Source organism: Coturnix japonica, chromosome 8 (genome assembly GCF_054131305.1).
Source record: "Coturnix japonica strain WE chromosome 8, WE-NBRP24, whole genome shotgun sequence".
Lineage (NCBI taxonomy): Eukaryota > Metazoa > Chordata > Aves > Galliformes > Phasianidae > Coturnix > Coturnix japonica.
Window position 1 is genome coordinate 29686612 of NC_140670.1, and position 27181 is coordinate 29713792.

The 27181-nt window shown below is 47.5% G+C and overlaps 1 protein-coding gene across 1 annotated transcript in view; it reads left to right on the plus strand.

Annotated features, from left to right (window-relative positions):
• The first annotated feature begins 10607 nt into the window (after positions 1-10607).
• DMBT1 (deleted in malignant brain tumors 1) overlaps positions 10608-27181 on the plus strand; it is a 39084-nt gene continuing 22510 nt past the window's right edge. The window contains exons 1-27 of the mRNA XM_085555415.1: positions 10608-10733; positions 11474-11785; positions 12049-12093; positions 12373-12423; positions 13019-13066; positions 13347-13394; positions 14309-14620; positions 14880-14924; positions 15205-15252; positions 16160-16471; positions 16731-16775; positions 17056-17103; positions 18009-18320; positions 18580-18624; positions 18904-18951; positions 19862-20173; positions 20433-20477; positions 20758-20805; positions 21717-22028; positions 22288-22332; positions 22612-22662; positions 23586-23633; positions 24547-24858; positions 25118-25162; positions 25442-25489; positions 26402-26713; positions 26977-27021. Of these exons, the coding sequence (XP_085411541.1) occupies positions 10673-10733; positions 11474-11785; positions 12049-12093; positions 12373-12423; positions 13019-13066; positions 13347-13394; positions 14309-14620; positions 14880-14924; positions 15205-15252; positions 16160-16471; positions 16731-16775; positions 17056-17103; positions 18009-18320; positions 18580-18624; positions 18904-18951; positions 19862-20173; positions 20433-20477; positions 20758-20805; positions 21717-22028; positions 22288-22332; positions 22612-22662; positions 23586-23633; positions 24547-24858; positions 25118-25162; positions 25442-25489; positions 26402-26713; positions 26977-27021 (3403 nt within the window). The 5' untranslated portion in view covers positions 10608-10672. The remainder of the gene's footprint in view (positions 10734-11473; positions 11786-12048; positions 12094-12372; positions 12424-13018; positions 13067-13346; positions 13395-14308; positions 14621-14879; positions 14925-15204; positions 15253-16159; positions 16472-16730; positions 16776-17055; positions 17104-18008; positions 18321-18579; positions 18625-18903; positions 18952-19861; positions 20174-20432; positions 20478-20757; positions 20806-21716; positions 22029-22287; positions 22333-22611; positions 22663-23585; positions 23634-24546; positions 24859-25117; positions 25163-25441; positions 25490-26401; positions 26714-26976; positions 27022-27181) is intronic.

Here is a 27181-nt window from a genome sequence, read left to right on the forward strand (position 1 = left end):
GCATGGTTTCCTTATTTGGTTTTCATTATGGATTGAAAGCTGCCTGAAATAGTGTTTGCCTATTGCATGCGTTGTCGTGCTCATGGAGCATCTCTCAGGTAGTGAGATGTCTGTAAGCTTTGCGGGTCTGGCTGCCACAGGGCTCTTTAAAACAGGCCTTTGTGTTAACAATCTGATTGCTGGTGTGTTTGGTAAGGACTGGTTTCGATTAGAGTACTGGGCGCTATTCTAACATAAAAACTGAATCTGTTTTTCTGGATGCCCTTGAGAAGTGAATGGGGTGATCTTGTTCTCAAGGTGATCAGCTAAATTAAATCATGGCATAATTACTCATGGGTAAACAACAGGATAAGCAGCTTTTCCACTCCCTGTTGAAATATGCATTTCAGAGAATAAATGCGAGGTCTCTCAACAAATCTCAATGACTGCTGTTCCTAAACACACTCTTCTTTTTTAAGCTGCTGCTTAATGAAACTCTTCAGCTTCATTGCTGGTAAGGTTATGAGTTTTTAAACAAGGGCTGTGTGCCATTCTATGACGGTAAGAAATCCTCTGTAGCCAGGTCCTTGGCAGTGCTCTCTCCTACCAGCCGTGTTTTGGTTATGTTTATCCCCACATGCCAATACTTCACCTGGATTGCAGCAGGTAATTGCATGGGGTTGGATGGCTGGAAAAATGCACGTGCCCAAAGATCTGCCAAGTGCTGAAGGGCTGCAGCGCTTCACAGCATCTCTGATACAAGGTAGAACACCTTGCAGAGCTGTGTTGGTTTTCTTTTAATATGTTAGCAGTGTTCATTGTATTGATGTCAATTAATGTTTGAGATTTCTGTTGAAGTAATGTATTTTGCAGGTGTTCCATAGTGTGTAGCATGCTCACAAATAGCTCTCAGCAAAAGCAAGTTGTAATATCCTACCTACCTTCCCTGCTCCATTAACAAGTCAAAAAGCCAAAGCCCTGAAGCTGTGAAGTTGTGTTTCAAACAAGTTCTATTTCATCTGCCTTTTTATTTCAAAGCAAGTGCTTGCATCATTCACAAAGTGGGTCTATTCTCTTTGTTCCTTGTTTATTTCTCACTAGGATACCCCTGGGTTGCTGTCCTTGGTTTCTACCTACCTACTTTGGTTTTGCTGCTGATGTCCTTGCACTGACCACGGTGTGTCCTTAGGCCTGTGCTTTGCATACTGTTGTGAGGCACAAATATAACTCGGGGCAGACGGATTTAACTTCTGTAAGTGGTTTTTGTGCATCTGTGGGATTAATGTCAGGCTTGACCACACTTCTAGCTGGTGTACTCGAGGCCACAGCTCCATCTAGTGGGATGCCAGCTGGCCTCATGCAGCTGGTTGGTTTTATTATAGGGCCATAGAAAGATTAAGTTTGGAAAAGACAACGGAGATCATTTAGTCCAACCATCCATCCCCACCAGCCATATCCCACAGTGGCTCCACCACCTCCCTGGGCAGCCTGTGCCAATGCATTGCTTTTGTTCTATATTTGATCTTCATAATTGACCACGATCCCCAGCAAGGCACAAACATCCTCACAAAGGTTTAGAATTCCCTCTTGTGTTCAGCCATGTTTGCAGCTTAAGGTTTCTTAAAAGCATCTGTGAATGGTTTATAAATAGTTAAATAAGGCTATCGATAGAGAGAGACAACCAAGTGGCATTTGTGTTTGCATGAATTCGGGTCTGTTTTTGGGTTGTAGAGTTGAAATGGTTTTCTTTCTTTGCTGCTTCCACACGGTTCTTTCCAAAGTGCAATCGAAATGACTTTGTATGGAGGAACTCTGGCACAGTTTGTATAAATACCGATTTCCTGGAAATTTCAGCAAGTGTTGGACACTAAATGAGGGGAATTGGGCCTCTTGGCTTGATCTGCTGTGCTGTGGAATGTCTGAATGGAAAGTGGAGCTCCTGCATCTCTGATGCTGGATACATTGCTATATGTGGCCGCGGTCAGATGTCGTTCAGTGCAGCAAAGTCACTTCTTCCATGAGGGAGATGTCTGCAGAGCTGCTAAAAAAGAAAGAATCATGACTAACAATTGTCTGGATTTAGTGGCTGATACACCGGGCAAGAAGCTCCTGTGTTTTCAGTACCAGAAGATATTCTTTCAAAGTGCCTATTCTCCTTTATGGAAAGGGAGCTGATAATGCTTTTAAAGCTCTTTTTTTTGTTTTACTAGAGGTCTGTCGCTGTGAGCAGGGCATGAGATCATACGTTTGTCATTATTACATACAGGAAAATACAGGTGATTGAAACTGTGGTTGTCATTGGTCAAGTAGTACCCACCAGTCCAGAGCAGTGGTTTTTAGAGGCTCCAAGTGTTTATCATGGGCTCTGGGAAGCCTGGTCTAGTATTAAATGTGGAGGGAGGTTGGCATCCCTGCCTATGGCGGGGGGCGTTGAAGTTTGGTGATCCTTGGGGTCCCTTCCAACCCAAGCCGTTCTATGATCACCTGTATGCCATTGAGTATTGGTTTGTGTTGTGTGTCATGGCAGGAGTCCTTTTAACCCACAGAGTGAGAATCAAGAAATGTTCATTTGGGATTCCAAGGATTTCCTCCACTGAGTTATGTCTGAGATTATTCCTGTATTATTTCCTGCTGTACCCTTTTCCACCCAGAAAATACTGATGTGCCTTGAAGTCCTTTGCTCAGTCCCCCTCCCTTTTCTCTGGCTGTCTCTCCATTAGTACTGTTGGTGGCTGTCTGTGAAAGGAAACCAGAACTGCACTCTGTGATGACAGTTGGGCCAGGCTTTAAAGCTGAATGTCAACAAGTTGTTGTGAAGCTTTCTTCATACCAAGAGGCAGAAATGTCCTGAGGAGATCAGAAGGAGCCACAGAGTTCAATCAGTGCCAGATAAAGTTAACTGGAGGGGCTGGGATTGGTAGCATTACCTCCAGGGGAGGCTCAGGTTGGATATTAGGAAACAATTCTTCAGATAGAGTGGTGATGCAGTGGCACAGCTGCCCAGGTACTGGTGGGGTCACTATTCTTGGAGGTGTTCCAGAGCTGTTGGGATGTGACACTGAGGGACATGGGCAGTGGGCACGGTGGGGGTGGGTTGGGGTTGGCCTGGGGGATTTGAGAGGTCTTTTCTAGCCTGAAAGATTCTATGATAGTGTGAAGGTCGGTGTCATCATTTTTCAGTAGCCACAGCACAGCGGAATCTGTTCTTAAACTCTCCTGAGGTAGATGATAACTCAGAATTGATAGAGAAAAAATGAGGTCAAAGCTCAATAACGGCATTGCAGCACCTCTATGTTACTAATAAAACCAGACCCATCTCCCTTCTCTGCTTCCATTCCAGCCTTTTCATCCCTTCAGCTCACATTCAATGCTTTCTTTTTCCCTCAGCTTTATACTTTCAACTACTATTTAAAGCAAGCAGTGAATCTGATCCTGTACTGGTGTTTTTGTAACACGCTCCCTTGCTTTCTTTCAAAGCCCTCTCGCATGCAGAGTGTAGGCCCCGTGATTTAGGACTAATTCCACTCATTCATCCTCTTCTTGAGCTCCAAGGTAACCTTGTATGCTTCCAGCTGGCAACTTGTGCAGCCCTTGTCCAAGAAGCAAAGTTTTCCACCCTGCTGCTGGCCTTGCAGATACTCTGTGGCTCAGAGCCCTCCCATGTGGGGCTGCTGCATTTCTTCTGTCTCCCATCTCTGAGGTACGGCTGCTTCCTGGGTTAGCACAGCCCCTGTTTCCCCTCTAGTAGAACTGAGGTGGTGGTACAGATGACATCTCTGCAGAGTATATTTTCACTGTGCTGTTCTGATGAAGTATGGATGGTGATGGCTAACAGTCCTCGTACCTGGCACCTTTGTGGGTGCTGTGGTTTAGGCTGTGGGGTCTTGCTCCATTCCCATTTCCCAAAGACCTCAAAAGCTTAGAGAGTTGAAGCAGCCTATGGGGTTGGCCATGCAACTGCGTTCCCATAGGATAAATACGTGTTTATGGGCACCTGCTCAGGTGAGACCACGAGGGGGCGAATAGAATCCAAAAATCCTAATGCTGTAGTTGAGTAAGGGGGAAAGCTGAAACTTAAGAACATGGGAAAAGCAGATTTGCATGGAAGTGAGTACCAGGTGCTCAGCAATGAGAGCTGAAATTAACTTTCATCAGCAGAGTTGACTTCAAGTTTATGAGTGGCTGAGCATCTGACAAGGTAAAGAGTAGATTTAGTCTGCATCTGTGTAAGTTCATGTGTCCAGCAAGGAAGAACAGTGGATAGTCTGGGCTGGAACCATAGAATGTTTGAAGTCCCACACCTCTGGGTCCCACTGGTCTCCCCCTGCCCTACCCAGAGCAGGACACCCAGGGCCACGTCCAGGTGGGTTTGGATATCTCCAAGGAGATCTTACAGCCTCTCTGGTCCCTGTGTCAGGGCTCCAGCACTGGCACAGTACAGCACAGCAGAGCTGCCCAGTGTCTAGACAGAACCAGTCAGTCGTAGCTGTCTTCTAGCTGGTGCCCATAAAGGACATCACTGTGCTGAAGCTATGATGCACATCTTAGTTCTTTTTTTGCAACGTATTTGTTTATTCTCAACTAAAGAGGTTTTATGTTTTTTATTTGTTTTGAGGAAAAGCATTTCACAAAAGAAAGGAGGATTTCAGTACATTACAAGAGCTCTGTTGGGTTTTGTTCCAGCCCTGTGAGCACTGAGGGCCATTGCAAACACTGTCACCATATGCAAGGTATATATATATATATATATATATATGCACCTTTGCTCAATTTGCTTTATTGTTTTCAGTGCAGAGGAGAATATTTTTAGCTATGGGATATTCCTGCAGCCACAGGTGATACCTTCCTGGCATACAGGGCTAGAGATGAGTTGCATCATCTGCACACAGCACAGTCTCTTTGAACTTAAATCAGCCCGTCCTAAGATCTCCATAGCTTTTTGACTCCCATCGCCTGCACTGTTCATTCTTTTCTGGATACTGAATGGGCTGTTAGTGACTGACTTTGCTGCTTTACCTATGTATTATTGGCACGGACACCATACATTGTCTACTTCCTCTTTTCAGCAGCCTATTAAGTATTTGAAGGCAGTTGTCACATCTCCCCTTTGGACTTCCATCCTCTGGAGACTAAGCACTTATTTGATTTGGTTTTTCATCTCAGGTCAGATATTCTAATGTGGCCTCATTGCCATCGGGTTGATCCAAATCCCTTCTGAAGTCAATGCCCAGTCTGGCTGGTGGACCCCACTTGCAGCTACACAGACAGAGTAGAGCTTCACCTCCCAGGGATGGCTCATCAGAGACCAGCCATCTATTAATCTGTAGGTAACAGTGAGGAGTGATGTTCTATAGGGCAATATTTCAAAGAATCATCGAATCATCAGGGTTGGAAAACGCTGCCTGCTCCTCCACTGTGCCTCCAATGTCCTTGGCACAAAACAGGACACTAAAGGCGGCGTAATGCTGTTAGCCACCAAGTGTCATTAGAGCTCTCATTACTGGGTGGACTTGGTCTCTGGAACGTGTGCTTTTGTCTTTTAGCACTGGATTGTGTGTGCTCAGGGCTGGCTCTGTACTGTGGAAATGGGCATTCACGGGCAGTCTCACCTGAGTCAATAGAACTTTTGTATCTTTATTGCAATGTTTAAAAGAGAAGCGGAGCCTGTTATTGTATCTAAGGTTAAGCAGTTTGGGTGTAACTGGGGGAAGGAGCTATAAATGGGCTAAGGGTTACGGGTACAGCCTTCCTGCTTTGGAGCATGTGCAAACTAGATCAGCATGCAGTGCCTTGACTTACCGCTGTTATAGTGCAACTGCATGCAGTGGGGGAACATTTTTCTGCTGGAGTATTGTAGTATTTATTTCTTTTTCAGTGCTTTTTGTTAGTTCAGTGAGACCCCCTGTTACTGTTCTTAACTTTGGCTCTTGGTTTGAACCCAAATCAATTTTACTGCACAGTGGGGTGGCAGCTAGAAAGTGTTCAATGGAATACATCAATGGCTATTGTATTTTTCCTTTTTTAAAGGGCAATTATTGCATCTTTATGAGATGAGACAATGCCCTGAATCTAATGAGGGTAGAGCTGCAAGGTGCAAAGTGGGTGTGAAAGCTGAAGCCTTTCCAGCAGGCTGTGGGCCACTCGGTGTGATCCAGCTAATGAACTTGGCTGGCCTGTCCTTGGCTATACTTTATGCTACAGCTGGATTTTAAGCTCTCTTCTTCGAAATAATGTTTGGCTGTTAATTATGTGAAGGCAAGCACAGCATGGAGGCAGCTGGGCAGATTTCATTGCTTGCTCAGCCTACCCAAGATCATTCCTGTGTTTTCTCTTCATGCTAAAGAACAAAGCCTACTGTTTGGTATCGCTATGGTTATGCTCCAGTTAAGCTGGGCTTTGTAGGAGGGTATTGCATAGGCTGGATTGGCCTTTGGAAGCTTTCCAGTGTGGATTTTGAGGCATGGTGCCCTCAGAATGCACCCTCTTTGTAAAGTATGAATGGAAGGCGTCGCTTGAACTCAAAGGATTTCAGCAAATATCTTCATAATGGATTGGGGAAGTATTGAAGGCCTGATGCTGAAAAGAGATAGGTAAACAGTCAGCTGTGCTAAATATTTCCAAAGCTTTCAGGAGACTATTCATAGCAGAAGAGTTATGCAAGTAGCTTAAGCACTTGCAGAGTTTCATTGTCAATTCTAATGTTTAATTTTAACAACCTATCCTGACTCCCAGTTAAACAGTAAATAGGGCAATATATGGTACAGCAACATATAACTAAAATGGACTTTATTGTGGCAAAATTGACCAACATCTTTTCCTTGTGTACAGATTTTTTTGTATAGTGCATAGTATTGAGGGGGAAAGGTGGGGGAACAAGATGGGTGTGTTTATATCGGTAGTTACCTGTCCATTCAGTAAGTCCAACACTCCTGTTGCCTCACAGAGTATAACCTGTATGGCACTCCTCATATGATGGGAGAGCACAGTTCTGCACTGGTGGAAATGATCTGCCCATTTAGCTGGAAAAAGAATAGAAAGAGAAAGTTGACTGTACTGTACTTCGCCCTCTATCTTGCCATGGATTGTACAGGGAAACAAAAGCCAGGCGCAGCTCAGAAAGCAGGGTCATGTTGGGCTGAGCACTAGACTGGACTCACAGTACTTTTTTTTTAATTAACTGAAAATGTTTTCTTTTGTGTGGATTTCAACTCTGAAAAGTACACATTCCAAAGTCAAAATGCCACAGAAAATCAGACATTTGGGGAAACATTTAGGGAGGGTTAGGTCCAGGGAGGTGGTGGAGTCACCAACCCTGGGGGTGTTCAAGGAATGACTGGATGTTGGGTTGAGGGACGTAGTGTAGTGGGAGCTATTGGTAATAGGTGAATGGTTGGACTGGATGATCTTTTAGGTCTTTTCCAACCTTGGTGATTCTATGATTCTATGGTTGGTTTCAATGATCTCCCAACCCCTACAGTTCTGTTGTGATACTCTTGTGGCACACAGCTTTGATTTGTTCTTTAAAATTAAGCTCTATTACTGCTACATTATTACGTTATCATCCTTCTGTTAGGATGAGACACTGTAGGTCACCAAAAATTTCATAGCAGGGAATACAATTGCAGCTCCGGTGATACAAACACAGGGGACCTGAGCATTGGAGTAGCCTCCTCTGTGGTACACTTCAGTCAACTCTTACCACAGTGTTAGATGCATGGATTGTGTGAGTTTTGGCTCGAAATTAGAGCAGCAGAGGAATTTCCTTATGGAAATTCCCATTATCCTCAATAACATAGCTGGTTTGTTTGTGGGATTCTCTGGGACCCCTCTGTTTGCATGGATGGAAAGGCTTGTTTCCTTGGCAGAAATCTCATGGCCTTGTTAAAGTTCAGCACGTGGAAGGTTGGGAGCCTTCCCTGTTCTCCCTGCAGAGCTTGTTGGATGTGTTTAAACGCTTGGAGGTCTTTCAGATGAGAATATCCCAGACTGGTAATCTTGACTTTTCCATTCTTGCTTTTTGTTTCTTCTGCTTTTTAACCTCTGAAATAAGATTAAATTCCTGCAAGAGACTCTTCTGGGCAGCACAGTGTAGACATCTGCTGTGCCAGCCACCAAGTAGGAAACCTTGGGAAGCGTCTTGTACAAATTGAGCTGAATGGCGACTCATTTAGACAGAATGATGTAGGTAGGTTAATTTTAGCTTTCTCTACAAGCACTTTGGTGTTCAACAGTTTCTATAAGCTGGAAAGTAGCATAAATGTTGAGCAATGCACTGTAAGTGAACTGGTGCTGGGAATTGCTGTGGCATTACTAAATGGTTGATTTCTTTCTTCTGAATACTGAAGAATCACTACATATGAAAAAGGAAGCCATGAATGTGTGTCCCTGCATACTTTTCTGATACAGGCAGAAAGAACAGGTTTGGGGTGGGAAAGCAACATTCAAGAAATGGGACATTGCAGCAAACCTTCAGTTTGAAAGATCTGTAGCATTCCCAGATGGTTTGCTGGATGTGAGCACTTGCTTTAGCAAGCAGCTGAACTCCAATGCAAGATGTCCTGAGTCAACAGGTTGGTTTTTTCAAGCAAACTCCTTTAGGTTTTGCATGCCTGCCAGTTTTGTTTCGTGGTAACACACAATCTCACATATTCTTTTTCAGTGTTGCATGGTCAAAAGCTGAGCTCTGCTCTCAGAACAGCAGCTAATTGCTGATGTGTTATCAAGACTGCAGTGCAATACGTTGGGTTTATCTTTATGGTACTTTATTTTACATCCAACTTCCTCCTGCTGTGATTTCAGTACGTGCAGTAGAAAGGAGAAATAAACTCTGGATCTTTTTGTTGAACAGAGGATGCTGGCATTTCAGCAGATGTAAATCAAAAGTACCTGCTATCAAACCTGAATGCTTTATGTTGGAATAGAATACTTCATGCCATACTTCATGCTCATTGCTTCTTGTCATCCCATCAGGCATCATTGAGAAGAGTCCAGTTCTGCCTTTATTCCACCCCACCAGGTCTTTATACAAATGAATGAGATCCCTCTAAGCTTTCTCTTCCCAGGCTGTAAGGTCTCAATTATCTCATTCTCACCCTGTAGGAAAAATGCTGCATCCTTCAGATGCTCCTTAATCGTTTTAGTGTCTTCATTAGACTTCCTCTACTATGTCCATCTCTCTTACAAACCGGGTAACCCAGGACTGGAATCAGCATCCCAGGTGGGTTTCACTGCATTGGGCTTACACGGATTTTGGTAGCAGGGGGGCACAGGGGAGCCCTCCATCAGCAGAGCCCAGAAGCTGCTCCATGTTATGGGCATTCCTCAGGAATTTAGAGGAAGGAATACGACCCCATAGCCCCTTCCCAAACACAATGTTTGATCACTCCACTGGGAGTATGGTGTTGTATTTGCTGTGGTCAGGAACAGCAAAGCTGTGAATAGCAATGTTCGCGCTTCTGTTTTCTTTATCAATACATGAATACAGTAAGTTGTATTTACCACTGTACTCCAATTGTTTGCTCATTGACTGCTTTAATAATTTCCGCCTCTGTTTCTGGACCCTGGCCTTTTGTCTTTTCTTCCTCTCTTTTAGCACTTTGAACCTTTGCAAAAAGAGGTCTTGCTGTTCCCTTTGTTTCTACACCCAAGACTTGCTTTGCTGCAGGAGGAAAGTTGGAATATACCATCAGGAATCGTGAATTATTTTAGCTGTTGTGGTTAGTTTGTTGTTTGTACCGTAATCAGAATGAACAGACAGGTAAAGCTTGGGTGAAGTGCAGTGAATGAAATATTAGACCAACAAATGACCTGTTGGTAGCTGGACTGTGAGGAGGGAAAACTACAGGACTGCAATATAATGACTCCAGCTAAGAAATTAGCCAGACAAGGTGATGGGCAGTTGTTCCCAAAGCTGTCAGCTGTCTGAAATTGCATTGAGCCTTCACACTGACCAACTGATGAAGCCATTTAGATGGAACTTTGGATTTTTCATCAGGCCATATTTCCTCCCCTTTTGATAAACTTTGTGATTCAAAAAATTGCTGACAAATTCAGCTAAAGATCATGGTGGTAGATTTGGGGAAGATGCTGCTAAATCTAAGCAACTTCAGCAGAGACTCCTGATGAGCTCCAGTTAGGGTATCTAACAAATAACTTGCAGTAACTTATTTTTGGTACCTGACTTAATCCCAAGTGTTACGTGCTGTTTGTTGACAAACTACAAAGAAGCAAGCTTGTAATTTCAAGAGGAAACCATCAGAAATATAAATGTCGACAAGACCAGGAATCTCTGCAATGAGTTTGCTGCAATCTGCTTACTTAAGTCTTTAGGTACAAGCAGCTAATAAATAATACTGGGATGATAGGAGTAAAGAAATTAAGTTCACCAGTCTGGTTCCAAAGGTAATACTGGACCTGCTCACAAGACAAGGATACAGTTAAGATAATTTGTAATAATGACGATAGAACAAATTTTCCAGAAACCGAAACTTTGTTCTTAATAGATTCTGTTTCTGTAAAGATCTGATTGTCGGAGAACATTGGATAAGAGGCCAGGCGTAACTTGGATCATGACTGTTAAACTACATTTCGTAATCATCCACTGTTTGGACAGGCTGGCCTTGGGAGCCTCACCCTTTCACAGCTGCAGGGTATAAATTCTGATGCTCTCCTTCATTGGCACCTCTTGTGCAAGATGGGTACCAACAGGATCCTGCTTTTCCTCTTAAGCGCAGCAATTCTGGATGCCACCTCAGGTAAAATGCTTAAAATCTTCTAAAACATTCTTACAAAAAGGTGGAGAATTGGGGATGGTTTACTCCTCTTCACCAATTCCATACATGTAAATCGTGTGATGATGTAATCAACTTTGTTCAAACATTATATGTAAAACCGACTGCAATTAAACAGCATTATGTTTTCTTATTAAAAACACAATCCAATCAACTTTATGATTAACTATTATTTGCATTGATGAAAATTTAGGGCAATGAATCAATCTTGTTTCGACTTTTACTGTAGTGTCCTTTAGCATAGATTAAAACAAAAAAATACTACCATGAAAATAGTAATGAAGTACTTTCTACATGGAGTTATACAAATAATAGTATGAAATTAAGGAATATGGTAAAAATAGTATGAAATTAAGCCCAAAACTTCACATTGTACAGGATGTGCAGCTGCACCTGCACTGAGAGTAGAGGGGCAGGAATTCTTTTTGACAGTATGACCATACCTAGATTAGTGTGTGCCAAAGAACACTGATGAATTAGACTAGTTTTCCATCCACCAGTATTCCCATATCCATTTCAACAAGCATGAAAGACACAGAAGAGAAGAAAGGGAAAGGAGTAACAAGGAAATGAGTAGCCTAATTCAGCTGAGAGTAGCAGTCCTCATGGCCTTAGAATTATGTGCTGTTAAACTGCAGTGTGAAGGGATGGTGTGTGTGTGCTGCAGTGTTTTCACTTGTGCTATTTGTAATCTCCTTTCCCAGGTGCCTCTCTGAGCTTGGTGAATGGCCGGAACCGCTGTGAGGGGCGCGTAGAGGTCTACTACAATGGGAATTGGGGCACAGTCTGTGATGATGGCTGGGACCTCAAGGACGCCGATGTTGTGTGCAGGCAGCTGGAATGTGGCTTTGCAATTTCAGCACCAGGAAATGCCTTTTTTGGACCAGGCTCCGGCACAATTTACCTGGATGATGTGTATTGCACAGGGAGTGAGTCGTCCCTGTTTCAGTGCAGGAGCAATGGCTGGGGCGTGCACAACTGCAACCACTATGAGGATGCCAGTGTTGTCTGCTCAGGTACCACTGATTGCCTTTTTCAAATCCTGGTACACGCTGATTAACTGCTGCTCCTTTGCCTGGCATGGCGATGTTGTGGGGCCACATTTGCAGGCCGTGTATTGCTGTGCTCCTGTAGGAGATGTCAAGGCTGAGACCCCCACGCTGTGCATTGCAGTGTGACAGGGCAGCACCGCCATCCCCAGAGCTGGGAGCAAACCTGGTGCGCTCCTCCATCCCAATGTCACTCACTTGATTCTTTCTCTTCCTTCCTCCCTCAACAGAAGCACCACCTGGATACCCAACTTCCTACCCATGGAGAACTACACGTGAGTCTGCATATTCCATATTCCCTTCCTGTGCTTTACTTTAAAGCTATAGGAGTTAACAGCCCAGCTGTACAATATGAGGCCCCCTGGTGTACCAAAGGGGATGTTGTTGTGAAGCCTACATTGTAGGGATGGGCATGGTGCTGCCAGAAATGTCCCTGGGCTTGAATTTCACTTTCCCTGCAGTTGTGGGGAGCACAAACTCAGGGATATGTTTTCCAAGTCTACATTCACTTACATATGCCTCACTGGAGTTTCTTTTTCTCCCTCTCTCCTCAGCTCCCACAGACAAAAACACAGAGGTCACCACCATTCAGAAAACTCCTTCTGGTACGTCTGCATTATTACACATTACTGTTGTCTGCACTACATTAGGGCTGTGGTGCTGTCTGAGTGCTTGAGCATGGTATTTTCCACAGCATCAGAGAGTCCTCAAACATGCGGAGCTGTCAGGGACCCACAGGGACGGTAGAGTCCATGTGTGGACTCTGCAAGGGATGGCCCAAGAGATAACTCATGTGTCCAAGTGCAGTGTTCAGCTGGTTATCCAGCACTGATAGGCTGGGAGCCATGGCCACTTACTTCCCTGGGGGCCACGTCCAGCGCCCAGCCTTCCTGTCTGTGCACAGCTGTTCCTGGTACCCCATCTGATCCTCCAGATACATCTTTAATGTATCAGGTATCCTTCCCAAATCCTGGTACACACTGATGAGTTGCTGCTCCTTTGCCTGGCATGGCGATGTTGTGGGGCCCCTTTTGCATGCTGTTTTCTGTTGTGCTCCCGTAGGAGATGTCAATGCTGAGACCCCCACGCTGTGCATTGCAGTGTGACAGGGCAGCACCGCCATCCCCAGAGCTGGGAGCAAACCTGGTGTGCTCCTCCATCCCAATGTCACTCACTTGCTTCTTTCTCTTCCTCCTGTAGCAGCTGCAACTTCTGGATACCCAGCTACCAACCCATGGAGAACTACACGTGAGTCTGCATATTCCATATTCCCTTCCTGTGCTTTACTTTGGACTTATAGGTGTTAACAGACCAGCTATACAATATGTAGCCCCCTGGTGTATCCAAGGGGATGTTGTTGTGAAGCCTACATTGAAGGGATGGGCATGGTGCTGCCAGAAATATCAGTGGGGTTGTATCTCACCTTGCTTTCAGTCATAGGGGGCATAGAGCTGACAGATATGCTTTCCAAGTCTACATTTACCTCCACATGCCTCATTGGAGTTTCTTTCCCTCCCTGTCTCCACAGCTGCCACATACACAACCACAGAAAGCTCCGTTCCATCCATTCCTTCAGGTATGTCTTCATTATTCTTCGTTTTTCTCTGCACTGCTTTAGGGTTCTGATGCTGTCTGAGTGCTTGAGTTTTGTCTTTCCCATGGTGACTGAGAGTCCTCTAACATTCAGAGCTGGCTTGGACCCACAGGGACTTGAGAGTCCATGAGTGGACTCTGCAAGGGGTGGCCCGAGAGATAACTCACATGTCCAAGTGCACCGTCCAGCTGGTTATTCAGCACTGGCAGCCCAGGAGCCATGGCCACTTACTTCCCTCATGCTCCCTGCAGTGCCCACCCTGCCTGTCTGTGCACAGCTGTTCCTGGTACTCCATCTGATCCTCCTGATGCATCTTTAAGCCATTCCCCTTTACCCATCATGAGGAAGGTGTATCCAGCAACCACATCAATTCTGAGGCTCCTGTGCTCTCTGTGCTCAACAGACAAAGGGACCACTGTCACTCCTCATAAATCATGGAATCTAATTGATTTTTCCATCATTTACTTCACCCTTCTGTGGACATACTCTAATTGTTTCTCAATCTTATTCTGTAGAGCTCAAAACCAGAGAGAGTGTTTGTGTTGCAGCCACAAATCTGTTGAGTGAAGGTGCACTGATTTTTCCCTGGCTGCCTGAGCTGTGCTTAAAGCAGCACAAAATAGACTTGTCACCTCTGGTGAGGAAGGCAGGTCTTAGTTCAATGATATGGAGTTTTCCATCCTCCAGAACTCCCACATCTTTTCCATTAAGTGCCGGAGACACAGAAGAGAAGAACGGGAGAGCAGGGTCATGGAAGTGCGGAGCCTAATTCAGCTGAGTGTAGCAGTCCTCGTGGCCTCAGTCTTGTGTGCTGTTTAATTGCAGAGTGAAGGGAAGGGAGTGTGTGTGTGTGCTGCAATGTTTTCCCATGTGCTCTTTGTATCCTCCTTTCCCAGGTGCCTCTCTGAGCTTGGTGAATGGCCGGAACCGCTGTGAGGGGCGCGTGGAGATCTACTACAGAGGGAATCGGGGCACGGTCTGTGATGATGGCTGGGACCTCAGGGACGCCGATGTTGTGTGCAGGCAGCTGGGCTGCGGCTTTGCAGTTTCAGCACCAGGAAATGCCAATTTTGGACCAGGCTCCGGCACAATTTACCTGGATGATGTTCATTGCACGGGGAGTGAGTCGTCCCTGTTTCAGTGCAGGAGCAATGGCTGGGGCGTGCACAACTGTAACCACTATGAGGATGCCAGTGTTGTCTGCTCAGGTACCACTGATTGCCTTTCCCAAATCCTGGTACACGCTGATTAACTGCTGCTCCTTTGCCTGGCATGGCGATGTTGTGGGGCCACATTTGCAGGCTGTTTATTGCTGTGCTCCTGTAGGAGATGTCAAGGCTGAGACCCCCACGCTGTGCATTGCAGTGTGACAGGGCAGCACCGCCATCCCCAGAGCTGGGAGCAAACCTGGTGCTCTCCTCCACCCCAATGTCACTCAATTGATTCTTTATCTTCCTCCTGTAACAGCTGCAACTTCTGGATACCCAACTTCCTACCCATGGAGAACTACACGTGAGTCTGCATATTCCATATTCCCTTCCTGTGCTTTACTTTGGACTTATAGGTGTTAACAGACCAGCCATACAATATGTAGCCCCCTGGTGTATCCAAGGGGATGTTGTTGTGAAGCCTACATTGAAGGGATGGGCATGGTGCTGCCAGAAATATCAGTGGGGTTGTATCTCACCTTGCTTTCAGTCATAGGGGGCACAGAGCTGACAGATATGCTTTCCAAGTCTACATTTACCTCCACATGCCTCACTGGAGTTTCTTTCCCTCCCTGTCTCCACAGCTGCCACATACACAACCACAGAAAGCTCCGTTCCATCCATTCCTTCAGGTATGTCTTCATTATTCTTCGTTTTTCTCTGCACTGCTTTAGGGTTCTGATGCTGTCTGAGTGCTTGAGTTTTGTCTTTCCCATGGTGACTGAGAGTCCTCTAACATTCAGAGCTGGCTTGGACCCACAGGGACTTGAGAGTCCATGAGTGGACTCTGCAAAGGGTGGCCCGAGAGATAACTCACATGTCCAAGTGCACCGTCCAGCTGGTTATTCAGCACTGGCAGCCCAGGAGCCATGGCCACTTACTTCCCTCATGCTCCCTGCAGTGCCCACCCTGCCTGTCTGTGCACAGCTGTTCCTGGTACTCCATCTGATCCTCCTGATGCATCTTTAAGCCATTCCCCTTTACCCATCATGAGGAAGGTGTATCCAGCAACCACATCAATTCTGAGGCTCCTGTGCTCTCTGTGCTCAACAAACCAATGGACCTCTGTCACTCCTCATAAATCATGGAATCTAATTGATTTTTCCATCATTTCTTTCACCCTTCTGTGGACATACTCTAATTGTTTCTCAATCTTATTCTGTAGAGCTCAAATCCAGAGAGAGTGTTTGTGTTGCAGCCACAAATCTGTTGAGTGAAGGTGGATTGGTGTTCCCTGGCTGCCTGAGCTGTGCTTAAAGCAGCACAAAATAGATTTGGCACCTCTGGTAAGGAAGGCAGGTTCAATGATATGGAGCTTTCCATGCTCCAGAACTCCCACATCCTTTCCATGTAGTGCCTGATACACAGAAGAGAAGAACGGGAGAGCAGGGTCATGGAAGTGCGGAGCCTAATTCTTCTGAGTGTAGCCGTCCTCATGGCCTCAGACTTGTGTGCTGTTTAATTGCAGTGTGAAGGGAAGGGAGGGTGTGTGTGTGCTGCAGTGTTTTCCCATGTGCTCTTTGTCCCCTCCTTTCCCAGGTGCCTCTCTGAGCTTGGTGAATGGCCGGAACCGCTGTGAGGGGCGCGTGGAGATCTACTACAGAGGGAATCGGGGCACGGTCTGTGATGATGGCTGGGACCTCAGGGACGCCGATGTTGTGTGCAGGCAGCTGGGCTGCGGCTTTGCAGTTTCAGCACCAGGAAATGCCAATTTTGGACCAGGCTCCGGCACAATTTACCTGGATGATGTTCATTGCACGGGGAGTGAGTCATCCCTGTTTCAGTGCAGGAGCAATGGCTGGGGCGTGCACAACTGTAACCATCGTGAGGATGCCAGTGTTGTCTGCTCAGGTACCACTGATTGCCTTTCCCAAATCCTGGTACACGCTGATTAACTGGTGCTCCTTTGCCTGGCATGGCGATGTTGTGGGGCCACGTTTGCAGGCTGTGTATTGCTGTGCTCCTGTAGGAGATGTCAATGCTGAGACCCCCACGCTGTGCATTGCAGTGTGACAGGGCAGCACCGCCATCCCCAGAGCTGGGAGCAAACCTGGTGCGCTCCTCCACCCCAATGTCACTCAATTGATTCTTTATCTTCCTCCTGTAACAGCTGCAACTTCTGGATACCCAACTTCCTACCCATGGAGAACTACGCGTGAGTCTGCATATTCCACATTCCCTTCCTGTGCTTTACTTTGGACTTATAGGTGTTAACAGACCAGCTATACAATATGTAGCCCCCTGGTGTATCCAAGGGGATGTTGTTGGGAAGCCTACATTGTAGGGATGGGCATGGTGCTGCCATAAATATCAGTGGGGTTGTATCTCACCTTGCTTTCAGTCATAGGGGGCACAGAGCTGACAGATATGCTTTCCAAGTCTACATTCACCTACATATGCCTCACTGGAGTTTCTTTCCCTCCCTGTCTCCACAGCTGCCACATACACAACCACAGAAAGCTCCGTTCCATCCATTCCTTCAGGTATGTCTTCATTATTCTTCGTTTTTCTCTGCACTGCTTTAGGGTTCTGATGCTGTCTGAGTGCTTGAGTTTTGTCTTTCCCATGGTGACTGAGAGTCCTCAAACATGCAGAGCTGGCAGGAACCCACAGGGACTTAAGAGTCCATGTGTGGACTCTGCAAAGGGTGGCCCAAGAGATAACTCACATTTCGGAAAGCACTGTCCAGCTGGTTATTCAGCACTGGCAGCCCAGGAGCCATGGCCAGTTACTTCCCTGGTGCTCCCTGCAGTGCCCACCCTGCCTGTCTGTGCACAGCTGTTCCTGGTACTCCATCTATTCCTCCTGATGCATCTTTAAGCCATTCCCCTTTACCCATCATCAGGAAGGTGTATCCAGCAACCACATCCCTTCTGAGGCTCCTGTGCTCAACAAACCAAGGGACCTCTGTCACTCCTCATAAATCGTGGAATCTAATTGATTTTTCCATCATTTCTTTCACCCTTCTGTGGACATACTCTAATTGTTTCTCAATCTTATTCTGTAGAGCTCAAATCCAGAGAGAGTGTTTGTGTTGCAGCCACAAATCTGTTGAGTGAAGGTGCACTGATTTTTCCCTGGCTGCCTGAGCTGTGCTTAAAGCAACACAATATAGACTTGGCACCTCTGGTGAGGAAGGCAGGTCTTAGTTCAATGATATGGAGCTTTCCATCCTCCAGAACTCCCACATCCTTTCCATGTAGTGCCTGAGACACAGAAGAGAAGAACGGGAGAGCAGGGTCTTGGAAGTGAGGAGCCTAATTCAGCTGAGTGTAGCAGTCCTCGTGGCCTTAGAATTATGTGCTGTTTAATTGCAGTGTGAAGGGAAGGGAGGGTGTGTGTGTGCTGCAGTGTTTTCCCATGTGCTCTTTGTCCCCTCCTTTCCCAGGTGCCTCTCTGAGCTTGGTGAATGGCCGGAACCGCTGTGAGGGGCGCGTGGAGATCTACTACAGAGGGAATCGGGGCACGGTCTGTGATGATGGCTGGGACCTCAGGGACGCCGATGTTGTGTGCAGGCAGCTGGGCTGCGGCTTTGCAGTTTCAGCACCAGGAAATGCCAATTTTGGACCAGGCTCTGGCACAATTTACCTGGATGATGTTCATTGCACGGGGAGTGAGTCGTCCCTGTTTCAGTGCAGGAACAATGGCTGGGGCGTGCACAACTGTAACCATCGTGAGGATGCCAGTGTTGTCTGCTCAGGTACCACTGATTGCCTTTCCCAAATCCTGGTACACTCTGATTAACTGCTGCTCCTTTGCCTGGCATGGCGATGTAGTGAGGCCACGTTTTCAGGCTTCTTTCTGCAGTGCTCCTGTAGGAGATGTCAATGCTGAGACCCCCACGCTGTGCATTGCAGTGTGACAGGGCAGCACCGCCATCCCCAGAGCTGGGAGCAAACCTGGTGCGCTCCTCCATCCCTATGTCACTCACTTGATTCTTTCTCTTCCTCCTGTAACAGCTGCAACTTCTGGATACCCAACTTCCTACCCATGGAGAACTACACGTGAGTCTGCATATTCCATATTCCCTTCCTGTGCTTTACTTTAAAGTTATAGGAGTTAACAGCCCAGCTATACAATATGAGGCGCCCTGGTGTTCCAAAGGGGATGCTGTTGTGAAGCCTACATTGAAGGGATGGGCATGGTGCTGCCAGAAATGTCCCTGGGGTTGAATTTCACTTTCCCTGCAGTTGTGGGGAGCACAAACTCAGGGATATGTTTTCCAAGTCTACATTCACTTACACATGCCTCACTGGAGTTTCTTTCCCTCCCTGTCTCCACAGCTGCCACATACACAACCACAGAAAGCTCCGTTCCATCCATTCCTTCAGGTATGTCTTCATTATTCTTCGTTTTTCTCTGCACTGCTTTAGGGTTCTGATGTTGTCTGAGTGCTTGAGTTTTGTCTTTTCCATGGTGACTGAGAGTCCTCAAACATGCAGAGCTGGCAGGAACCCACAGGGACTTAAGAGTCCATGTGTGGACTCTGCAAAGGGTGGCCCAAGAGATAACTCACATGTCCAATGCACCGTCCAGCTGGTTATTCAACACTGGCAGCCCAGGAGCCATGGCCACTTACTTCCCTGGTGCTCCCTGCAGTGCCCACCCTGCCTGTCTGTGCACAGCTGTTCCTGGTACTCCATCTGATCCTCCTGATGCATCTTTAAGCCATTCCCCTTTACCCATCATGAGGAAGGTGTATCCAGCAACCACAACCCTTTTGAGGTTGCGCGCTCTCTATGCTCAACAGACAAAGGGACCTCTGTCACTCCTCATAAATCATGGAATCTAATTGATTTTTCCATCATTTCTTTCACCCTTCTGTGGACATACTCTAATTGTTTCTCGATCTTATTCTGTAGAGCTCAAATCCAGAGAGAGTGTTTGTGTTGCAGCCACAAATCTGTTGAGTGAAGTTGCACTGATTTTCCCTGGCTGCCTGAGCTGTGCTTAAAGCAACAGAAAATAGACTTGGCACCTCTGGTGAGGAAGGCAGGTCTTAGTTCAGTGATATGGAGCTTACCATCCTCCAGAGCTCTCACATGCTTTCAATGAAGTGCCTGATACACAGAAAGAAGAACGGGAGAGCAGGGTCGTGGAAGTGAGGAGCCTAATTCAGCTGAGTGTAGCAGTCCTCGTGGCCTTAGAATTATGTGCTGTTTAATTGCAGTGTGAAGGGAAGGGAGTGTGTGTGTGTGCTGCAGTGTTTTCCCATGTGCTCTTTGTATCCTCCTTTCCCAGGTGCCTCTCTGAGCTTGGTGAATGGCCGGAACCGCTGTGAGGGGCGCGTGGAGATCTACTACAGAGGGAATCGGGGCACAGTCTGTGATGATGGCTGGGACCTCAGGGACGCCGATGTTGTGTGCAGGCAGCTGGGCTGCGGCTTTGCAGTTTCAGCACCAGGAAATGCCAATTTTGGACCAGGCTCTGGCACAATTTACCTGGATGATGTTCATTGCACAGGGAGTGAGTCGTCCCTGTTTCAGTGCAGGAACAATGGCTGGGGCGTGCACAACTGTAACCACTATGAGGATGCCAGTGTTGTCTGCTCAGGTACCACTGATTGCCTTTCCCAAATCCTGGTACACTCTGATTAACTGCTGCTCCTTTGCCTGGCATGGTGATGTTGTGGGGCCACATTTGCAGGCTGTGTATTGCAGTGCTCCTGTAGGAGATGTCAATGCTGAGACCCCCACGCTGTGCATTGCAGTGTGACAGGGCAGCACCGCCATCCCCAGAGCTGGGAACAAACCTGGTGCGCTCCTCCATCCCAATGTCACTCACTTGATTCTTTCTCTTCCTCCTGTAACAGCTGCAACTTCTGGATACCCAACTTCCTACCCATGGAGAACTACATGTGAGTCTGCATATTCCATATTCCCTTCCTGTGCTTTACTTTGGACTTATAGGTGTTAACAGACCAGCCATAAAACCTGGGGCCCCCTGGTGTATCCAAGGGGATGTTGTTGGGAAGCCTACATTGTAGGTGTGGGCATGGTGCTGCCATAAATATCAGTGGGGTTGTATTTCACCTTGCTTTCTGTCATAGGGGGCACAGAGCTGACAGATATGTTTTCCAAGTCTACATTCACCTCCACATGCCTCACTGGAGTTTCTTTCTCTCCCTGTCTCCACAGCTCCCATATACACAACCACAGAAAACTCCGTTCCATCCATTCCTTCAGGTATGTCTTCATTATTCTTGTTTTTTCTCTGCACTACTTTAGGGTTCTGATGCTGTGTGAGTGCATGAGTTTTGTCTTTTCCGTAGTGTCAGAGAGTCCTATAACATGCAGAGCTGGCAGGAACCCACAGGGACTTGAGAGTCCATGTGTGGACTCCGCAAAGAGTGGCCCAAGAGATAACTCACATGTCCAAGTACACTGTCCAGCTGGTTATTCAACACTGGCAGCCCAGGGGCCATGGCCACTTACTTCCCTGGTGCTCCCTGCAGTGCCCAGCCTGCTTGTCTGTGCACAGCTGTTCCTGGTACTCCATCTGATCCTCCTGATGCATCTTTAAGCCATTCCCCTTTACCCATCATGAGGAAGGTGTATCCAGCAACCACATCCCTTTTGAGGTTGCGTGCTCTCTATGCTCAAAAGACAAAGGGACCTCTGTCACTCCTCATAAATCATGGAATCTAATTGATTTTTCCATCATTTCTTTCACCCTTCTGTGGACATACTCTAATTGTTTCTCAATCTTATTCTGTAGAGCTCAAATCCAGAGAGAGTGTTTGTGTTGCAGCCACAAATCTGTTGAGTGAAGGTGCACTGATTTTCCCTGGCTGCCTGAGCTGTGCTCAAAGCAACACAATATAGACTTGGCACCTCTTGTGGCCAAGGCAGGTCTTAGTTCAATGATATGGAGCTTACCATCCTCCAGAGCTCTCACATGCTTTCAATGAAGTGCCTGATACACAGAAAGAAGAACGGGAGAGCAGGGTCATGGAAGTGAGGAGCCTAATTCAGCTGAGTGTAGCAGTCCTCGTGGCCTTAGAATTATGTGCTGTTTAATTGCAGTGTGAAGGGAAGGGAGGGTGTGTGTGTGCTGCAGTGTTTTCCCATGTGCTCTTTGTATCCTCCTTTCCCAGGTGCCTCTCTGAGCTTGGTGAATGGCCGGAACCGCTGTGAGGGGCGCGTGGAGATCTACTACAGAGGGAATCGGGGCACGGTCTGTGATGATGGCTGGGACCTCAGGGACGCCGATGTTGTGTGCAGGCAGCTGGGCTGCGGCTTTGCAGTTTCAGCACCAGGAAATGCCAATTTTGGACCAGGCTCTGGCACAATTTACCTGGATGATGTTCATTGCACGGGGAGTGAGTCATCCCTGTTTCAGTGCAGGAGCAATGGCTGGGGCGTGCACAACTGTAACCATCGTGAGGATGCCAGTGTTGTCTGCTCAGGTACCACTGATTGCCTTTCCCAAATCCTGGTACACGCTGATTAACTGCTGCTCCTTTGCCTGGCATGGCGATGTTGTGGGGCCACGTTTGCAGGCCGTGTATTGCAGTGCTCCTGTAGGAGATGTCAAGGCTGAGACCCCTACACTGTGCATTGCAGTGTGACAGGGCAGCACCGCCATCCCCAGAGCTGGGAGCAAACCTGGTGCGCTCCTCCATCCCAATGTCACTCACTTGATTCTTTCTCTTCCTCCTGTAACAGCTGCAACTTCTGGATACCCAACTTCCTACCCATGGAGAACTACACGTGAGTCTGCATATTCCACATTCCCTTCCTGTGCTTTACTTTAAAGTTATAGGAGTTAACAGCCCAGCCATACAATATGAGGCCCCCTGGTGTACCAAAGGGGATGTTGTTGTGAAGCCTACATTGAAGGGATGGGCATGGTGCTGCCAGAAATGTCCCTGGGGTTGAATTTCACTTTCCCTGCAGTTGTGGGGAGCACAAACTCAGGGATATGTTTTCCAAGTCTACATTCACTTACATATGCCTCAATGGAGTTTCTTTTTCTCCCTCTCTCCTCAGCTCCCACAGACAAAAACACAGAGGTCACCACCATTCAGAAAACTCCTTCAGGTACGTCTGCATTATTACACATTACTGTTGTCTGCACTACATTAGGGCTGTGGTGCTGTCTGAGTGCTTGAGCATGGTATTTTCCACAGCATCAGAGAGTCCTCAAACATGCAGAGCTGTCAGGGACCCACAGGGACGATAGAGTCCATGTGTGGACTCTGCAAGGGATGGCCCAAGAGATAACTCATGTGTCCAAGTGCAGTGTCCAGCTGGTTATCCAGCACTGATAGGCTGGGAGCCATGGCCACTTACTTCCCTGGGGGCCACGACCAGTGCCCAGCCTTCCTGTCAGTGCACAGCTGTTCCTGGTACCCCATCTGATCCTCCAGATACATCTTTAATGTATCAGGTATCCTTCCCAAATCCTGGTACACACTGATGAGTTGCTGCTCCTTTGCCTGGCATGGCGATGTTGTGGGGCCACTTTTGCACGCTGTTTTCTGCTGTGCTCCCGTAGGAGATGTCAATGCTGAGACCCCCACGCTGTGCATTGCAGTGTGACAGGGCAGCACCACCATCCCCAGAGCTGGGAGCAAACCTGGAGCGCTCCTCCACCCCAATGTCACTCACTTGATTCTTTCTCTTCCTCCTGTAGCAGCTGCATCTTCTGGATACCCAGCTACCAACCCATGGAGAACTACACATGAGTCTGCAGATTCCCCATTGCCTTCCTGTGCTTTACTTTGGGCTTATAGGTGTTAAAAGACCAGCCATAAAACCTGAGGCCCCCTGGTATACCCAAGGGGATGTTGTTGTGAAGCCTACATTGTAGGGATGGGCATGGTGCTGCCATTAATATCCGTGGGGTTGTATTTCATCTTGCATTCAGTCATAGGGGGCACACAGCTGAGGGATATGCTTTCCAAGTCTACATTCACCTCCACATGCCTCACTGGAGTTTCTTTCCCTCCCTGTCTCCACAGCTCCCACATACACAACCACAGAAAGCTCCGTTCCGTCCATTCCTTCAGGTATGTCTTCATTATTCCTGGTTTGTCTCTGCACTTTTTTAAGGTTCTGATGCTGTGTGAGTGCATGAGTTTTGTCTTTTCTGTAGTGTCAGAGAGTCCTCTAACATGCAGAGCTGTCTCGGACCCACAGGGACTTGAGAGTCCATGTGTGGACTCTGCAAAGGGTGGCCCGAGAGATAACTCACATTTCGGAAAGCACTGTCCAGCTGGTTATTCAGCACGGGCAGCCCAGGAGCCATGGCCACTTACTTCCCTGGTGCTCCCTGCTGTGCCCATCCTGCCTGTCTGTGCACAGCTGTTCCTGGTACTCCATCTGATCCTACTGATGCATCTTTAAGCCATTCCCCTTTACCCATCATCAGGAAGGTGTATCCAGCAACCACATCAATTCTGAGGCTCCTGTGCTCTCTGTGCTCAACAGACAAAGGGACCTCTGTCACTCCTCATAAATCATGGAATCTAATTGATTTTTCCATCATTTACTTCACCCTTCTGTGGACATACTCTAATTGTTTCTCAATCTTATTCTGTAGAGCTCAAATCCAGAGAGAGTGTTTGTGTTGCAGCCACAAATCTGTTGAGTGAAGGTGCACTGATTTTCCCTGGCTGCCTGAGCTGTGCTTAAAGCAGCAGAAAATAGACTTGGCACCTCTTGTGGCCAAGGCATGTCTTAGTTCAGTGATATGGAGCTTACCATCCTCCAGAACTCCCACATGCTTTCAATGAAGTGTCTGATACGAAGAAGAGAAGAACGAGAGAGCAGGGTCATGGAAGGGAGGAGCCTAATTCAGCTGAGTGTAGCAGTCCTTGTGGCCTTAGAATTATGTGCTGTTTAATTGCAGTGTGAAGGGAAGGGAGGGTGTGTGTGTGCTGCAGTGTTTTCCCATGTGCTCCTTGTACCCTCCTTTCCCAGGTGCCTCTCTGAGCTTGGTGAATGGCCGGAACCGCTGTGAGGGGCGCGTGGAGATCTACTACAGAGGGAATCGGGGCACGGTCTGTGATGATGGCTGGGACCTCAGGGACGCCGATGTTGTGTGCAGGCAGCTGGGCTGCGGCTTTGCAGTTTCAGCACCAGGAAATGCCAATTTTGGACCAGGCTCCGGCACAATTTACCTGGATGATGTTCATTGCACGGGGAGTGAGTCGTCCCTGTTTCAGTGCAGGAGCAATGGCTGGGGCGTGCACAACTGTAACCATCGTGAGGATGCCAGTGTTGTCTGCTCAGGTACCACTGATTGCCTTTCCCAAATCCTGGTACACACTGATGAATTGCTGCTCCTTTGCCTGGCATGGTGATGTTGTGGGGCCACGTTTGCAGGCTGTTTATTGCTGTGCTCCTGTAGGAGATGTCAATGCTGAGACCCCCACGCTGTGCATTGCAGTGTGACAGGGCAGCACCGCCATCCCCAGAGCTGGGAACAAACCTGGTGCGCTCCTCCACCCCAGTGTCACTCACTTGATTCTTTCTCTTCCTCCTGTAACAGCTGCAACTTCTGGATACCCAACTTCCTACCCATGGAGAACTACACGTGAGTCTGCATATTCCACAATGCCTTCCTGTGCTTTACTTTGGACTTATAGGTGTTAACAGACCAGCTATACAATATGTAGCCCCCTGGTGTATCCAAGGGGATGTTGTTGGGAAGCCTACATTGTAGGTGTGGGCATGGTTCTGCCATAAATATCAGTGGGGTTGTATCTCACCTTGCTTTCAGTCATAGGGGGCACAGAGCTGAGGATATGTTTTCCAAGTCTACATTCACCTACACATGCCTCACTGGAGTTTCTTTCCCTCCCTGTCTCCACAGCTCCCATATACACAACCACAGAAAGCTCCGTTCCATCCATTCCTTCAGGTATGTCTTCATTATTCTTCGTTTTTCTCTGCACTACTTTAGGGTTCTGATGCTGTCTGAGTGCTTGAGTTTCGTCTTTTCCATGGTGACTGAGAGTCCTCAAACATGCAGAGCTGGCAGGAACCCACAGGGACTTAAGAGTCCATGTGTGGACTCTGCAAAGGGTGGCCCAAGAGATAACTCACATTTCGGAAAGCACTGTCCAGCTGGTTATTCAGCACTGGCAGCCCAGGAGCCATGGCCACTTACTTCCCTGGTGCTCCCTGCTGTGCCCACCCTGCCTGTCTGTGCACAGCTGTTCCTGGTACTCCATCTGATCCTCCTGATGCATCTTTAAGCCATTCCCCTTTACCCATCATCAGGAAGGTGTATCCAGCAACCACAACCCTTTTGAGGTTGCGTGCTCTCTATGCTCAACAGACAAAGGCACCTCTGTCACTCCTCATAAATCATGGAATCTAATTGATTTTTCCATCATTTACTTCACCCTTCTGTGGACATACTCTAATTGTTTCTCAGTCTTATTCTGTAGAGCTCAAATCCAGAGAGAGTGTTTGTGTTGCAGCCACAAATCTGTTGAGTGAAGGTGGATTGGTGTTCCCTGGAAGCCTGAGCTGTGCTTAAAGCAGCAGAAAATAGACTTGGCACCTCTTGTGGCCAAGGCAGGTCTTAGTTCAGTGATATGGAGCTTTCCATCCTCCAGAACTCCCACATGCTTTCAATGAAGTGCCTGATACACAGAAGAGAAGAACGGGAGAGCAGGGTCATGGAAGTGAGGAGCCTAATTCAGCTGAGTGTAGCCGTCCTCGTGGCCTCAGACTTGTGTGCTGTTTAATTGCAGTGTGAAGGGAAGGGAGGGTGTGTGTGTGCTGCAGTGTTTTCCCATGTGCTCTTTGTACCCTCCTTTCCCAGGTGCCTCTCTGAGCTTGGTGAATGGCCGGAACCGCTGTGAGGGGCGCGTGGAGATCTACTACAGAGGGAATCGGGGCACGGTCTGTGATGATGGCTGGGACCTCAGGGACGCCGATGTTGTGTGCAGGCAGCTGGGCTGCGGCTTTGCAGTTTCAGCACCAGGAAATGCCAATTTTGGACCAGGCTCTGGCACAATTTACCTGGATGATGTTCATTGCACAGGGAGTGAGTCGTCCCTGTTTCAGTGCAGGAGCAATGGCTGGGGCGTGCACAACTGTAACCACTATGAGGATGCCAGTGTTGTCTGCTCAGGTACCACTGATTGCCTTTCCCAAATCCTGGTACATGCTGATTAACTGCTGCTCCTTTGCCTGGCATGGTGATGTTGTGGGGCCACATTTGCAGGCTGTGTATTGCAGTGCTCCTGTAGGAGATGTCAATGCTGAGACCCCCACGCTGTGCATTGCAGTGTGACAGGGCAGCACCGCCATCCCCAGAGCTGGGAGCAAACCTGGTGCACTTCTCCACCCCAATGTCTCTCACTTGATTCTTTCTCTTCCTTCCCCCCTCAACAGCTGCAACTTCTGGATACCCAACTTCCTACCCATGGAGAACTACACGTGAGTCTGCATATTCCACATTCCCTTCATGTGCTTTACTTTGGGGTTATAGGTGTTAACAGACCAGCCATAAAACCTGGGGCCACCTGGTGTATCCAAGGGGGTGTTGTTGGGAAGCCTACCATGTAGGGGTGGGCATGGTGCTGCCAGAAATATCAGT